The following is a 17392-nucleotide window of genomic DNA, read 5'->3' on the forward strand; positions in this document are numbered from 1 at the left end:
AGTTTCAGGGCTTGACAGTGGCAAATCCCCCATCAGTTTCCACCTTCCCTCCACCTGATTTCACAAATATTTACTCCACATGGAGATTTCTCACCTCACCACTGGGGTCAGTTCTTCAGCTGGTCTCCATCAGTGTTGCTTCACTGAAGTCCAACGGAGTTATTACAATTTATACCCGAGGAGGGCCTGACCCACAACATAATGAATGCCTGTTTACTATACTCTGGCAAAAGTTACTCGGAGGACCTGCATAGTCCCACAAGCATGGGACGATATTGGTCTCGTTGCTTGCGATTTTTAAATTCAGGATGCACCGGAAGCATGCTGTAGAGGTCACACTTCTACAGGCCAATATTTGCCAACCACTAGAAGCCACAGTGCTTCTAATCAGTGCTGAGAAGTTAAACAATAAATTCATGCTGACTATGCAGCCTGATAGCTTTTCCTATGTGTTAAGTCCAAGAGCACACCCCAATTTGAAAACTGTAACTAGAAGTCAAATTACTACTAAAATGCTTCAACAACTAACTTTTAAAATTGTTTTTAACAGATAAAAACTGAAAAATACTTTGGACATTAATTTAAACCCCCAAAATATACCTCTGGAAAATTAGTCAAAATAAACATTGAGTTTATTGAGAGAAAAACAAACATCAAAACTTAGAAGCCTTATATAGCCTATTTGTGAATTGCTTAGCTGTGACAGTTTATGACATATTAAAAGTTAATCAGCACTTTATGAATGAACCTGGCATGAACTTCATTTAGTTAGAAGAAACTGGAGTCTTTTAATGTTCTCAGGTTTTTCATGGGCTCTTCTAGGAACAGATATTACTGTGCATCTCACTCCCATCTCCCATGCTGCAGCGATGAATTATATTTTTTAAGCCACTACAATCAGAAGTGAAAGTATTTATTTGATTCCTTGGGCCAGGCTATCCTGCTCCTGTGGTGTGAAGCTGTGGAAATATTCATGTGGGGTTTTGGGGGAAAACAGGTCAAGATGTATCAGCTGACCAGCAGCTGTCCAGAATGCCAGACATGTTCTCCCCCAGCTGAAGTAAGGCAGGGTTAGGTCTGGGCATGAGTGGAAAGTTGCACGTCACATGAGACAGGCCCCCTTCCATCTTGATCTCCACCCTTCTAAGTGGGGAGTAGCGGCTGATGCTCCCTTGGGGACTCGCCCCCTGACCTCTCCCTACAAAAGCATGCAGAGAGCCAAGGCTGAGTGTCACACATATGGGCTCCCACGCCCTTGCCCACATCCACTCTGTGGGACCTCCACACCCACAGAGGGGAGGGGTCATGGTGGGAGGCAGCCAGATTTGCCTCTACAAGCAGGTTCCTTTGTCTATTCTCATTTATACACTGAAACCTCTGGGGTTGCTTTGGTGTGACAGGGCAGAATCTGGCCCATAGGAGTCCCAGCATACCACCTCCCACCCTCTGGAGTCTTTTTTCAGCTAGGTTTGGATGGCCCCGCTCTTGCAATTTGCTCTGTTTCTGTTGATTTAATCTCCAATCTAAAGTAATTCGAGACTCCTGCCATTAATGGGACACTCACTGTTTATGTGATTTGGAAAATCGCTATAATTTTTAATAATAAAATCATAGGAGGCAAAGGCACAGAAATTCCAAGAAGTCATTCATTCTTTACCCTTTACAGTCTATTCTGTCACATGCACACGCACATGTCACTTTGCTCTTTCTTTTTATGCTGACAGCTGTACAGGGGAAATTTTTAAAAAGCGAAGTTTAAAAAAAAAAAGCATAAGGCAGCAGCAAATCCTTCCTGAGAAATAGCTGCCAACTGTACGTAAAAGCAGCAAGAGCAGCTAATTAAAAAGTCCTGGTGCAGAAGTAGATCCCTAATCAGGGAGGGTGAAGGAAGGCTTACACAGGTATGGAGCAACTTCAACTCCCATGGCAACCAAGCAGAGCTCTGCCATTATCTTACTCTGCAGTAATTCTTGTAGGATCAACTGCTTTCCCCTCCCTCTCTGCTCCCACCACCTTTTCAGTCTGCAGCAGTAGCAAGGAGGTTCTTAACATATCCTGGCAAAGCCAAAGCCTGCAGTTCCTCCAGGCAGAACTCACACTGGACCAGCTTCTCCTCTCAGTTCCACCAGAGCAACCATATTGATGTAGGTGGGGTTACACTGATTCACAGGAGAATGCAGCACTTCTTGGGTGGGGAGAGGTGTTTGCCTGAGTAATGGTTTGTGGGCCGCCCGCTCCCCTATATGCCCGTGGCCTTCAATCTGAACAGGAGGCATACAGGAGGGGAGACACCCATCCCTGCAGCATGCTTTCCCCTCCTTCTCAATTGACGCCCCTCTCCGGGGTGCTGGCTCCTTGGAGTCGGAGGGGGCATTGCATCTAGCTAGGTTCCTCTGAGTTATTCCCTTCCCACCAAACCTGCCCGGGGAACATGTAGAAGTCCGTACACAGTCAGTCCTGACTGAAGCTGGTTCCCCTCCCACTGCTGAGTAAAAGAGAGACAGATGCACCATATGACCCTTTGTGGCTTTCCTAGAATTGTATTAGCTTAGAAAGACACAAAACATTTATATTTAAACTTATCCAATATTGCAGCAAATAAAAATGCTACATGTTGGACAACACCCTCCTGCACCACCAGAGAGGAAAAGATGGCCTGTCATTAAGGTACTGGAATGGGACTCTGGAGATCTTTTGGGTTTCAGTTCTCAACTCTGCCACTGATTTCCTGTGTGACTTTGGACAAGTCACTTCATCTTTTTGGGCCTCAATTCCCCCACTGTAAAAGGAGGATAACAACACTTCCTTTCTCCCACTGACTGTGTGTCTGGTTCATTTAGATTTTAAGCTCTTCAGGACACAGACGATCTGTTCATATGTATCTGTGCAGTGCCGAGCATAACAGGAGCCTTACTTTGGTTGAGGCGAGTGGGTCCTACTAACATATAAATATGGGCGCTCAGCTGTGTCTGTAAATAAACTGCTATAATAATGGCTGTCATTCAGTTACCCCCATTTTTTAAATCAACCCACATATTTTTTTAGATTAAATTAGCTTTATTCGGGAAATAAATAAACAGCATGAAAATATGGATGGCTGATGTAAAAACTCCACTTTCTAAAATTACACAGATAGTTAAAAGAGTATTTTTTTCCCCACATACTACTTCACAGTGGTCATATGAACTGACATTCCAGGAAAAATACTTTTCTGCCCCTAAAAAAACATTTTGAACATACTTGCAAAATATTAAGCCTAGAAAAGAGAGAGCGAGAGAACACCCAACTCCTTCATAAGCAAGCTTATTCAGTTATTTGTCTGTAGTTTTTGGAAATTTGATATTTCATTACAACTAATTATTGAAAAGGGCACTGTCAAGATAAAAACAAGGGATTTGAAAAATCCAACCCTGGGTCAGCAAAAACACTTTAGATTATTAAGAGCAAAAGGACTTTTCACCATTTCTGCTGCATGTCTAACTACGATTTGCATTTCACTCAGCTTGCACAATAAAAGCAGACAAACAGTTTCATCTGTTTCTCGTGAATCAGGGACAGCACTGGGATATTTGGGCATCCAGCACTGCTCAGGAAAATATTTTTGCATGAAAAAAGCTTTCATTGATTAAAACGAATAAAACAATTTAATGAAACCATTTCACTTTCTTGGGCCCTGATCCTGGAAGCTGATCTAATTCAGGATTGGGGGTTATATTATGAACTCTGTGCCCTTCTCCTGCCCAAATTCACGTTAGGGTGCTGACAGTATCTCTTTAAATATTTTGTTTTGCATCTGAATTATCTGATAACCATTTTCTGCAAGGAGTGAATTTTAAAATCCATTTCTATAAAAAGCAAATGGCTCAGATTTTCCTCACAATATTAACACAAGTTGTTTTTAATTACAACTCAGAACTATTTTTTCCTGCCACCCTTCTATCACATTCCTAAGCACTACTAAAAATTCAGCACTCATAGGCAGTATTTTAAAGTCCACATTTTAAAATAATCATGTCAGGCAGAGTCAGCCCTTATAAATCACATGTAAAACAGTGCTGCTGATTTACTGTGAATGAAGCAGGCTATTCCACAGTGGCTCCAGAATGTCTTTCATTGTATACTTCACGTCTTGAAGCCCTTTAGTCTGCTGAATACAGATTTCTCTGTGGAACTGATTCACTCGATTAACTGATAAATGCATGACAACTTCCAAGCATCCCAAGCGCAGAGGTGCTACTTACCATGTGTAACTTGTTACAGAGAAGTGGAGGTTGCAAAGAGATTCCATAGGAATACTCACTGGAGCTTTTAAAAGGCTATAGTCTGATGTGCTTTGGCAGTTTGCTTTCTATACTCTATTCAAAGATCTATTGTCCTCTTAATAAACATTTATAACTCCCGTCAGTGTTAAAGGCAATTATGACCCTACATCTAGGAGTGCATTTCATAGAATTATTTAATTGTCAGGCTGGAAGGGACCTCAAGTAGTCATCTAGTTGAACCCCCAGGACTGAGGCAGGACTAAGTATAGCTAGACCATCCCTGACAGAAGTTTGTCTCCCATAGTCTTAAATACCTCCAAGAATGGGAATTCTACATCCTCCCCAGTAACCTATTCCAGTGCTTAACTATCCTTCATCCTCCTTCACTTCACTAGTACTGTAAATAATGCAGTGTCTATTAAGGCTTATTACATTGCTCTTTAGGATTGCTTTAGTGGAAACTTGACTTGCAGAGTTCAAAGGCCCTGTAGAAATCAGCAATAGAAAAGATCCATTAGTTTAACTATTGTCCAGTGTCCTGCTTGTGCCAAATTGTTCACTTGAAGATATTGGTAAATGCTAGTTTCCAATGTCCCAAGCAATGGGGCTTTGATATGCTTCTCTTTCTGCATTGCGGCACAAGTCCTGTCATTCTTTGAAGATTTCAGATTCAATGGCAGATCTTTGGAATTACACTTCAGTATTCCAAAATTTTCCTTCACAATCCCTGTCCATCGGACTTTCCATGAAAGAGGGTTAAATGACATTGGAAAGATTTTCCCAGATTTTCTGACCTATACAGTGAAAGTTAATTCCCACAGCCCTGCAGGAGTGCACTGCAGTACCAAGCAGAGACTCCTCTGGTGTGGCACCAGGAGGATTGTTTGCAGTATTTGGGCTTTCAAACAATTTGACTGGGACAAGAGTTACCACTGCAATCTTGTGAGTTACAGCATCAATCCAAAAATAATTCATTGCTCTGCAACCTATTGGAGAATTGCAGTCTCTCTCCTTCTCTTCCTCATCTTATATGGAAGTGTATTTTCTGTTTTCCCTGGCCAATTGCTACCATGTAGTCATTCCTCTTTCTTCGTTGATGTTTTGTTCCATCATTCCATTCTTCTCAGTGTCTGTTTTTCAGTTTGCTCTCAGCAGGGAGTAACTGTAGCTGTGAGAGAGTCTGTGAACCCATGACAGGATTTAATCAGTGGTTAAAGTGTACTGGGTTCAAAATCCTCTCAGTGGTCCACTGGGGCTAAACTTAAACACATGAGTAACTTTACTCATATGAGAACTCCCATAGACGTCAAAGGGGCTATTCATGTGTAAAGTTACTCACGTGCATAAGAATTGGCATAAATCCCAAGTGCTTAGATACTATAGTGATCAGTGCTACAGAAAACCCTAAGATAAACAGGCTGCAATGGTTTTGGCTGAAAGTTCAGGAACTCATGCAACAAAAGCAAAAAGAACTTCACTGAATCCATCCAGAATGGCCTGTAAGAAGGGAGAGCAGGTGATGATGAGGCTATGAGGTCAGGGGACTAGGGATGGAGAAAGAATGGGGTAGAGACAAAGGGGGTGTTTGTAACTTTCTCTTTGGGATAAAGGGTTGTATTTGAACCCAATATACATATTATATAATAGCTGCCAGCCTTCCCAGCTTTACAATTTTTGTTATTCATTCCTTAGCTTTATTTAAAAAAATAAATGCCACAAACTTTTCTAGTGAGCATTTCCACTGCAACATTTTAAAAATTACTGTGACCCAGAGGAAGGTCCCATCATCAGAGCACATTAAAAAATAAAGAAAAAAGATAAAATAAATAAATATTGTACAATAAAGTCACTTGCCCTGGAGTTTCAGAAAGTGATTGAGCACTTAAAAAACCCCACAGACGGAATTTATCTGCTGCTTGAACTAGTGGATGTGGGGTTCTTGATGCACGTAGGAATGTGTTGAGGGCCACAATGGGAACTCCCTCTTCTCACCTACTTTAGTCAAGCTCCTCCCTTTAGTAAGAGCAAAGGCATACTCACATGATGCAACGTAAGGATTCATATGACACAGTAAAATCTGGCTGAATCCAACAATCACATGGCTAATGTGCAAGAATATTTATACAGTGTATAAAATAAACACCAAAATCATATCATAGAGTGTAAGGAATTCAAGTTATGAACATTCAGCCACAACCCACTGCTTTCAAAGTTACACACCGATGCGTATGTCTCTGTGTGTGACTGATTGGAGAATCTGAATCCCAATGCAATGATAGACAGAATACAAATCTTTGGAGAGGGTACAGCATACTCATTTCTCTACAAAGGGTGCGGAGTTAAGACTCAGCCTTTACCCCTTCCTTTCCAGAAGTCTGGCAACCACAGGAGCACAAGAAAGGAGCAGGGGCTATGCTCCACCAGGAATCTGGCTAGCCCCGGACATGTGTGTATACATGTGGAGGGAAACAGGTGGGCAGGGGGAAGAAGAGGCTTGCTCCTTCTACCATCCCCACATGTGCACCTGTGCTGGGACCGACTAGAATCTGTCCCTCAGTTTGGAACGTAAGAGTATCAACTGTTTTTTTTAAAACACTATTTTGATAATTTTCAACAACATACTCCAGGACATTTGTACTGGTGGCATGAGGCAATGTGCTTAAGATACTATGGAGAAAGTAAACACAATGGGTAGATCTGCAGCTGATGTAGATGACTTCAGTGGAGCTGCAGGATCTGACTCACTGGATTTTGTGTGGGCATGAAAATACACACAAGGATTCAAGCTGAGGGCTCTCCCTAGAGAGACTTTGCATGGGTATATTGGCAAGTACCCTCATTCCAGGGTTTATGAATTTGTTTCTATAATACACTTAAGGAAAAGTGTATCTTCTTTGACATAGGCATATTTGGGTGACTGTAATTTGCACAAAGGGAGGAACATGGGACAGCCACTTGCAACATTCATGTCGCTCACTGGCCTTTGAAATGAAGCAGAAGTCAGGTCTGGACGAAAAGCATCAATTACATGCTCTCTGTTGTTCTGGTCAAGCATCATAAATGTGACCTGAAAAATAATTGAGGGAAGAAAAGAACAATAATGATTTCTTGCATTTCAAAACAAACAAACAAAAATCAAAGACACAAAAACATTCGGACCCTGTGCATTTTGACTAGTGCAAATGTGCTACAAAAAACAGCTGAATACTCTATCGAAAACTAAACACAAACTAAAACCAATGTTTCCCAGCTGGCAAGGTCAGCTAATGAGAACAAGGGAGATTATAATGGTTCCCAGATCAAATGTCTAAAACTTTGCCACTTGTAAAATAAAACGAAGTCAAAAATTCTGTCTAGGTGGAGAATTACATGATGCAAAGACTTTCCCTCTCCCCCCTCTCCTGACAATGTAAAAAATAACCCATGAGTTTTGTTAAGACTGCTAAAGTAACTCTATCATTGTGGTTTGGATTTGAACTAGACAGATCGACTTGCTGTGTGCAAACATGCAGGAGGGATGAACAAAGTAAACAGTCTAGAATTTCCCCTGCTCATTATTACTTTTATTAACTTACTGTCATTTAGCTTGAAATATAAAATATAAAAACACCTTTTAAAAGTTATATGAATTCTGACCTTTGATTCGTTATTCTCTTTGGTTGGCTGGTTGGCATTATGGCTATTTATATAACGGGCTTACAGAACTATTGCTACACCAGAGTCAATGTTAAAACAATGTTTTAACAATGTCAATGTTAAAACAGGGATCAGAACCTCATTAAACCTTTTCTCTCTTTCCTTTATTATTGTTGCTGATCATCAAGCTACATGTGCAACTGGGTAAAATAAGACACAGAGTAGGTGCCCAAGATCACCCGAGGGAGTTTATGGCACAGATGGAAACAGAATGCAGATCTCCCGACTCCAGCTCCTGTGCTTTAGCCTCTTCCTGTACTATCTAGGTACATGGAGATATAGAAATGATGATGATAGGCTTTGGCTTAATCACAGACAAAGTTTTAGATACAACAAACCTAGAGTTTCGAGATATACGAGATTCTCGGTTCTTGCAAATGGTACAGAGCAGAAGCACAAAATCTCAATATCTTTGGGTACTATCCCAGCCTGTTTAAAGCTGAATTCTGCCCTTGGATTAGAGCATGGCTTGTAGTGATAGGAGAGGGGAATGAAGCCATGCTTCAGTTCCATTGAACTCAGTGGAAAGACTTTGCCTGACATCTGTGGGAGCTGGATTGAGCTTCTAATGTGCAATCAGGTGTGAAGACTGCTTTACCCTTACGTTCTATGCAGTAGAAAAAAAGCTGTGATACCCCACAGCAGAAAAACCAGTAAAGGGGAATTAAGTATCTCAGCATTATGAACAAGAGAAGTATGTTCTTTTTACCTTGTGTTTGAAAGGCCACGGAAGCAGAGCATCATACTCCCCTTTCATGACAACAAAGAAGAGAGAGACATGTGTTCCTTTCCCTGTTCCATCGCCATTCAGATAAGTCCTCAGACAGACTTTGTAGCCATACTTTGCAGTGTAGAAAGCTGAAAATTAGAACTTGTGGTTAGTCAGGCCACAGCCTACCAACAGTCTCTGAAAAATTCTGTATTCCTAGGCTCTCACATATGCAAAAGGTTTAAAATGAAACAGGTGCTCTGAGACCAAGGTGATGAGCATGGCAGATTAAACAGAATACCCTGTGGATTTCCAGCTGCAAGCACTGAAGGTCCAGTGGGGGAAGCCCTTTGAATGACTCAGACGTTGGTGAAGCTGATCTGTAATTACCCACAAGCACATGTTTTATCTAATCACTTCATTTCCTGGGGGGAAAATGATTGCAGTAGCCACTCAGGGCTTTCTCAGAGTGACATCAAATGACTTTACTTGGGATGAAGCAATGCAGATCCAGCAGATGTCACTGTAACCAGCAGCAGTCAGAGGGCAAATAAACTGAAACGAAAGGCCACGTACAACAAACAGTGCAGCGACACTGAACTTGTGGGCAATATCAGGCTGTACGGCATATGTTTCACAACCATTTCTTAGATACCTTATTTGAGGACATCAGATCCAGCACTGTCTATATTATTTTTACCCTTTTATTTTCTGAACTAAATACTTCTAGGCCAAGTTTTTCAGCTGGGCTAGAGTGTGCCTTCCCTTTTTACACGTCCAAATGGGGCCCACAAAATTCCATTGACATTTTTTTTGCCAGCACAAATATCGGCCTTTGTACCATTAGGTCACTGACTTGTGGCTGTAATTCAAGCTGTTTCCAGCTCCACTGCTATTATTTGTGCCCGCGATGGAAGAACAATTTTTTGCAGAAAAAAATAAATCCCGTTTCTACATATGCACTGCTACGGCTAACAGAAAAGAAAACATGAGTGCAGAAGCAGTTGTAGGTACACTAGTGAAGGTCAGCATACAGGCGTTTTAACATTCAGCTACGGTCAGATCAGTGACACTAGGCTGAAGTAGCCTCTGAAGACTGGCTGGACATCCACACAGCCAGCCATGCTGCAAGTATCCCAGCATCAAACATGGCTGCTTGGGTTAGGCACTTGGCCCTGTATTTTGCCCTTTGGGCACCCTTCCCTTACAATCCTGAGGTAGAGAGGGTCAAACTATAACTACAGAGCGGAAGTTGCCTTGTATTATAAACAGACAGAACTAGTGTGTCCTTTTATAAATATTGTCTTAGATCTGGGCACTATTTTAAAGAATCACTGGTCAAAAGAGCAGATAAGAGCATCATTCTTGAGACAACAGCTGGGTTTTCAAGAGCTGGATTTTACTGGAGTGTATATACTTGATGTTTTTTACCTGGGGAAAATAAGCTGACTACTCGTCCAGTCACAGAGTCGTGGTATTTTCTGCTGACATCTGTAATTTTCCATAAAAAGACTCCATCGTAGGACGCTTGTTCGAAAGACTGGAGACGCTTATGGAGTTTGCTCAGGCCTGCATCTTTCTGCGCCAGACATCGGTGCAGCTCTGCAATCTGGAAAAAATTATTCCTGTTCAAACCCACTCTGTTCTCTCTAGAGGACTTTCTGCTGCAAAGGCAGTCCAATAATGCAAGGACTCTCACCTGTGCCTCACACTATGGAGAGTTGTGTGTGCGCGCGCACTTTTTTTTTTTTAAACCTCATGTACTAATTATTATAGAAGGCAAAAACACCTCGAGAGGTAACTTTTAAAATGCACAATGTTGGTTTAAGAGGATCGTGCTGTATCTGATTCAAGGTGCCTTGCTCTCTTATGACCTGAATCCAAGAAATGCTGAGCACCCCTAATTCTCCATACCTTTTAGGTGCCTAAACATGGGTTTAGAGGTCTACTTTAGAAACCAAGGTTTGAAAATGTTACCAAAGCTACAGAGGGAGTTTTGGAGATGGGATTAGAACTCAAGAGTTCCTCGCTCCCATTCCTGTGTTTGGACCATGCCTACCCACCCTCCATGATTCTTCTGTATATTTACTAACTACACAAACTGAACATAGACACATGGTCATAATAAATGTTTACCTTCAATTCCAGGCTTTGTATTACACCTTGATCAAGTCCACTCTTCCTCCGAAAGGCTGCGATCTCTAGGTTAGAGGTCTCCACCTCCTTGTTGAGCACCGCCACAATATTCTCAAACACATGCAACTTGTTTTCCAGCTCAGAAATCACTTTCTCCCTTACTAGCTGTTGCAGACTTGACTCTTCCTCACAAACAGATGAGCCAGGAAAACAGTCCACTTCCAGATCTCCACTGACTTCCAGGGCCCCTTGGATCTGGAGATCGGAGACTTTTCTTTCCAAACCCTTCACTTTAGACTCTGCTGTAGCTAAGTGTGGGATGATGCCATTTGCAGCTCCACCAGCAGGGCACAAACTGGCCTTCAGTTGCTTTATATGCTGCAGCAGCATCATTAAGTGGGTCCCCACTGCAGTCTTTTCATGCTCTTTTGTCTTCTCTTTGCTGCCCTATTGAGAGGAGAAGAAGCGATCATTGAACTAAAGTAACTGACTTAGGGACAAATCCTCATTTAGCCTTTATTCAGGCAACACTCCCATCAACTTCATGGGAGATAAACCTAAGTAAGGCCTTCAGGATACAGGCCTGACTCCATAGCACCAGACTTCAAAGGAGAGCAACAGGCTGCCTAGCTCCTGGGCGGTTGTGTGTGTATGATATGTACATATGCTACATTAACAAGAAAACAGTTGTTCAAAATTCCTCCACTTAACAAGGTGCCATGCAAATAAACAGCTAGATTCGCAAGTCGATCAATACTTAACACACGCACTGCACACAAAATATAGGAGCCATGTATATTTACAAGGCAGTAAGAGCACACTAAAATCCAAAGCAGAATTTAGAAACCAGTTAATGCTGTGGGGGATACAGTTACCTTGCAGGTTTCAGAGTAACAGCCGTGTTAGTCTGTATTCGCAAAAAGAAAAGGAGTACTTGTGGCACCTTAGAGACTAACCAATTTATTTGAGCATGAGCTTTCGTGAGCTACAGCTCACTTCATCAGAGTGAGCTGTAGATCACGAAAGCTCATGCTCAAATAAATTGGTTAGTCTCTAAGGTGCCACAAGTTACCTTGCAGAGACTGTTTGACACATGACAGAGTACCAAACCTGATATAGCTGTAGAATTATAATAATTACAGAACCACCCCTTTTAATCTGAGTAGAAGATACTTTTTCTCCTGCAGTGTATCCCCCGCTGAATTTCACTCCTATGAACTGTGACAGTCAAAATCCAGTTCCATGCTCTTCCCTTCTTTTTTGCCAGAAGAGGTTAAGTTTTACCCCTTTACCAAAAAAACAAACAAAAAACCCAACCAAATGAAACCACCCTCGGTTTAGTGCCTGGGCTGGTTCACGCCAGCAGCTGGAGTGTAGCGACTGTACATTACTGGAGACCTTCCAGAATAGGTGCAGGCAGCATTTTACTCACCCTAAACGAGCAGCCAATCTCAGAAAACCGGCAACCCTCTTTGCTGTTCAATGGCGTTGAATGGTTCTGTTAAAAACAGCCACAAAATAATAAGTACCAATGTCAAGGGTTTCATTATGTACTACAATCCACTAGGCCAGATCCTCAGTTGGTGTAAATCAGGGTAGTTCCATTGAAGTCTATGGAGCAACCTCAGAGGGTCTGGCCTCACACTGTATAGCAAAACCAAAGGTAATTCATTTACATGCTGCCGGACAAATCACCAAGTCTTGAACTGATGACCAAGCGATTTTGTCATGCACTGCCATGTGTGAGGCCTAGGTTCCATCTCTAGTCACCAGTGTCCTGAAATCTGAGCAGGTGGGATTGAGACCACAGCCAAGGACATATCTAGCCCATGCTGACAGTAATTATATTCTGTTGCGGATGCCTGTAACAATGGCCTGCACTGCAAGCTTCTTAAGTACTGTTGATTTTATATATCAAGAAGGGCCACTTTCTGCAGCACTCAAACCTGGGAAATCCACTAACACATGGGGCAAGAGGGATGATGGTGGATTACCCCCAACACAGCCTTGCATGCAACCAAGTGCCTATTCAAGCCCTACGTGCTGTACACACACTAAAAACAAAACAAGGATTAATATCCTTAATACAAATACAAAGACTCCCTCCCAAGTCTCAGTATAACATAGACCCAAAAATAATACAATATAATAAAACCACAATCATCAGCAGGTGACAACTCCTCTATAACATCCCCCCCCCCCACCATATTAAAGAAGCGAACCACAAAGAATAAGACCCCACGCCCAGTAACTCAAAATCCTTAACTTTGCTCTTCCCAGAGCAACACACTCTAAAGGGTGACCCATTCTCTATCACACCAAGGGGGCTGAGATTAGAATCCAGCCCTCTCCCTCTGCACCCAAAGGCACATGTCTTTTTAAGAAGTTATTTAGTGTCATCTGTGTTGGAACAGCACTTGTATTGCTCACCAGATTTCCGCTGAGTGTTGAAAAGGAAGTAAACAAACAAACAAAACTTCCAAGGTTTTAGGAGAAATCCTAAATAAGGGGGTGGTGAGGGTGAATCAGCACAACTGATCTTCGGATGTGAAAAGCTCCCGGCTACTGTTGCCATACGGAGATGCCATGAAGTTGCTTGAGTCAGCCAGATGAAGAGCTGGCACTTCAAGGAACAGAACAAAAACAATACGTTGCCCTTTCACGTTTTACCTACCTTTTCCTTTGATGGTCCTTCTGTGTGCATCCGTTTTTGTTCCTTCGATGAATTGCCTTCACATGTGTGCTTCTGTCATTAAAGTAAGACGACAAAGTGTTGAGTACAATGCTAAAATCATGATGCTTCCTTACCTAGGTCTCTATGAAATACAATCTCTTTGTGTATTACGTCATATTATCCCCATTTTACAGAAAAGTGAGCTCTGGTGAAGTTACTTGCTGAGAGCCTCCGGTAAACTGAATCAGGTCTGAGCTAGCAAATAAGAGTTGCACATTCAAACCCTGTTTCTGGAACAGATTTACTAGGAGGCCTGGGGCAAGTCACTTAACCTTGCACAGCCAAATTCAGCAGCGGTATGCCAACAGTAACTTAGATTCCCTTGCACTCATGTAGTCTTCCTTAGACCTACCAATGTCCACACATTTGAAGCATAAGGGAGTCTCAGGAAGTGTAATTTACATGACAAAGAGCTGGGGGGAAAGCATAAATTAAAATAGTACTGACCTCTATTCACTTTCACATGGTTTGAGTGAGTTAAGTAGGTCTTAAGGAAACTAAACCTTTCTCCAAAGATCAGGGAAGTCCATTGACCTTAAGAATATGCTTTTACTGCAGAATTAACCTGGGCTCTTATTCGGGTGTTGTGCCTAACCCACCCTCCCATCCACACACAAAAAACTCTGGCTCGAGTTTAGTGGCACATTCAGCCTGAGCTAGCTGGCCCATCCTAGGGTAGGCTGAAGGCTGGGTGAGGCTCTCATTTAGACTGGTAACCTGCCCACCCACTTTGCAGGAGGATGCAGGCTGAACCATTCAAGTGCTGATAGTCCTCCAGTGCTTGCCCACAATTCTCCCAGGGTACCCAGATGGACAGAAAAGTTCTTCCACAATTCACATGAAAAGAATCAAAGAGCAGCTCGTCTTCCTGCAACACAAAGAACCATGGGATATGCCCCCTGCCCCAATATAGTTGTAATGTATTTCTCTCTTTTCTTGTTATATTTTAATGGCCTTCAACCCAGCAATAAAGCTCACTGGTTGTTTGCTATGGGGGGATCTTTTCTGAACAAAACTTCTTTCTAAAAGATAATCAGAAGGGAGGAGAACAGCACTAATGCCATATTATGGGAGAAAGATTTGCAAAACCTTTCTGTGTATCTTTGTAGAGTTCTCAAGCTTTTCTTTACAGGGAATAATGTTCAGAAACTTGGACTAAAGAACTAATATTAATTGCTGCTGTCCACTGTATGATAAACTGCAGACCTAGAGATTTCCCAAGCTAAACTGCTAAGCCAATTACTCTTCTTCCTCGCACAGTAGGTATTTTCAGTCAGGGAGTGCCAGATGTGGTACCTGTTAAGTGGAAGTACAGAGTGTGATGTTTCACATGTGGGGCCCAGCACTTTCAGAAATGACTTACAGATGCTTCACACAGTATTCCTGGAAAACTCAGTCTAGGCAATGTACTAGTCTCACTCAGTTCAACCCTAATAATCGCATTTATATGCGGTTACATGCAGGTGAACTGTGGACCAGAAAGCAAATATACATATAAACTCTCCATGCATTGGCTTCATATAGCTTGGGTTTACGTTCAGAGCTGTCTCAGATCTCATTCACTAACACACTGAAGGCCGGAGGTTCCTGACATGATGCGCTAATGCAGAATGCATTAGTGCTAACATGAAACTCCCTGACCCTCTTGGCTCAAAAGAGATGGGGAAAATAATCCCCAGACACTGGTTCATACCATGACTGTAGTTTGTGTATTTTAACATAGCGACTCTCAAGCTTTCAATTCAAACTATTCAGAGGTTTCATCTTTAATCTTTATAAACGCCTTTGCTCACCAGTACATTTTCTTTAGCAGTCTGGAAAGTTCGTATAGCATTGCAGTTCCAGGAACCCACAAAGTATCTTCTCTGCAAAGCGTCCCGAGGTCTCCATTTTAGCTCCACAAAAACACATCCAGAGGTCTTTCCTCTCCCCTTGGCGCTTTCTGAACACTCTATATCTCAGACATTATTTATAATGTGCCTTTGTTTTATTCTTTATCCTAGTCTGTTTGTTCATGCAACTTTGTCCTTTTCCGTTTCTTTTTTGATATGGTGGAACCCAAAATCAAATGAACGTAAGATTGACATATAAAAACTGCCATTAACACAAGTCTGAAACATGCTGAATCTGGATGCTAAGAATTATACAGAGGAGAAAGTCACGTATCTGATAGGGTTTTCTATTTGCTCCTAGAGTATTCTGGGTAAATGAAGTTTGGGCACATAAACAGAGCTAGCATACCAATAGCCTCAAATTTAGCTAATCAGATCATATAATCTGTGAAATTACAATTTTATAAGCATTAAACAGGCTTTCAAAAAGCAAATGAACCTGGTTCACGACATGGTACAGCAAACATGATTTCCCACAGGACTGGTCTGTAGCCAGATCACAAATACTGTCTCCATCATTCCAGTAACAGATAGAGGTGATGGAAATCGGAAGGGATTTGCTACCGTAGATCAGATCATGGGTCTATTCTGTCTAGTCTTCTCACCTCATATTCAGGACAGATGAAAAACACCCATAATGCATTAGGACAATTACACATTGTTGAGAGCAGGGTTGGCAGAACACAAATCTCTTTGCAACTCTTCCCTCCACACATGGCAAGTGGCTCACAACCTCAAGCAGAGGCTCTGAAGCAGCGGAGAAGCAGAGCATCCCTCTCTCTTCCCCACTCCCCTTTTAATCTTTTAAACCAGGATTCATGGAGTGTTGAGCTGGTGTCTGCTGTGGAGACTGGGACACGCTATTCACAGAACAAGCAAAGCACAGGTGGTGGCTGAACAAGTGTCCACACCCTGACCTGCCTATGTACCAACTCCCTGGCCCTGTTGGGACCATCTCTCCCAAGCTGAGAAGGCATTCCAGTCTCCAGAGCTCATTCATTCCTTGAGTTCTTTGCTGAAACTGACAAAGAGGTTGTCATTTGGGAAGGCATTTTTTGTGCTAGGGTTAAGGGTATTAAACTCACTTCATATAGGCCACCAAGGAATCAGCAAATGGTAGCAACGTTTGGTTGCTACTGACCTGCATTAGACTAGGCAGAGGAGCTCCTATTTTATATTCCCTGTTGTCAATTAGGGTAAAAAATTGATTCCAGCTGCACTGAAATTGTTTTCAGTGGAAAATACTCCCGGTTATGAAAATAAAAGAGATGCAAACAGCTTCTTCGCATAGATTACATACTTGCGAAATGGAATACGGGAACTACTGATACATGGAAGGCAACATTTCAAGGCCAGTCTCCCTACCAGGTTGCCAAGATTTCCTAACAAAAGAACCGTATTAGACAACAGATTAAACAGGACGAAGGAAATGAAAACAATTCTTCACCATGGGAAAAAAGAAACCAAATAACCTCTGAAGGCAAAGCTACTGTATCACACACATCTGAAGAGAGGAGCAAGGTGAATCAAAACACCGTGCTCAGACCTCTCTCTCCAGGTAACAGAGTGTCAGTATGCCTCCTGCACTTTCAGAAGGGTTAAAGTGGTTAGATGTTTCCACTTTCAGTTGTTTGCTCTTTTTGAAACACTCACTGACATACTAGTGGTAGAAAGTGCCTGTTTGACAGCCCAGCAGGCTGAAGTCAGCTATTCCCTCTCCCATCTCCCCTCCCTCCCCTCCGCCACGGAACTGGTGAAAAACGAGCAGCAGCTGTGCAAGCTTCCTACACAATCTTTCCCAGCGAGTGTGCCTCATTCCTGCTACGGAGAGACCACTTCCATAGAAATGAGAGGGGAGTTGAGTCTCCATAACCTGTTCAGTTCTTGGCAAAACTGCAAAGGCGGCGAGCAATTAGTGACAAATGTGACATGGAAACATGCCCATCGTTATTTTTCCCCTCAC

At 42.3% G+C, this 17392-nt stretch overlaps 1 protein-coding gene across 1 annotated transcript in view; it reads right to left on the reverse strand.

Moving 5' to 3' along the window:
• Positions 1–1656: 1656 nt before the first annotated feature.
• TRAF1 (TNF receptor associated factor 1) overlaps positions 1657–17392 on the reverse strand; it is a 58126-nt gene continuing 42390 nt past the window's right edge. The window contains exons 8-13 of the mRNA XM_084650430.1: positions 13478–13549; positions 12236–12301; positions 10804–11250; positions 10099–10276; positions 8668–8816; positions 1657–7329 (exon numbers count right to left, since the gene is read on the reverse strand). Coding sequence (XP_084506556.1) covers positions 7111–7329; positions 8668–8816; positions 10099–10276; positions 10804–11250; positions 12236–12301; positions 13478–13549 — 1131 coding nt within the window. The 3' untranslated portion in view covers positions 1657–7110. The remainder of the gene's footprint in view (positions 7330–8667; positions 8817–10098; positions 10277–10803; positions 11251–12235; positions 12302–13477; positions 13550–17392) is intronic.

Source organism: Lepidochelys olivacea (assembly GCF_965140295.1).
Source record: "Lepidochelys olivacea isolate rLepOli2 genome assembly, chromosome: 16".
NCBI classification, from domain to species: Eukaryota; Metazoa; Chordata; order Testudines; family Cheloniidae; genus Lepidochelys; species Lepidochelys olivacea.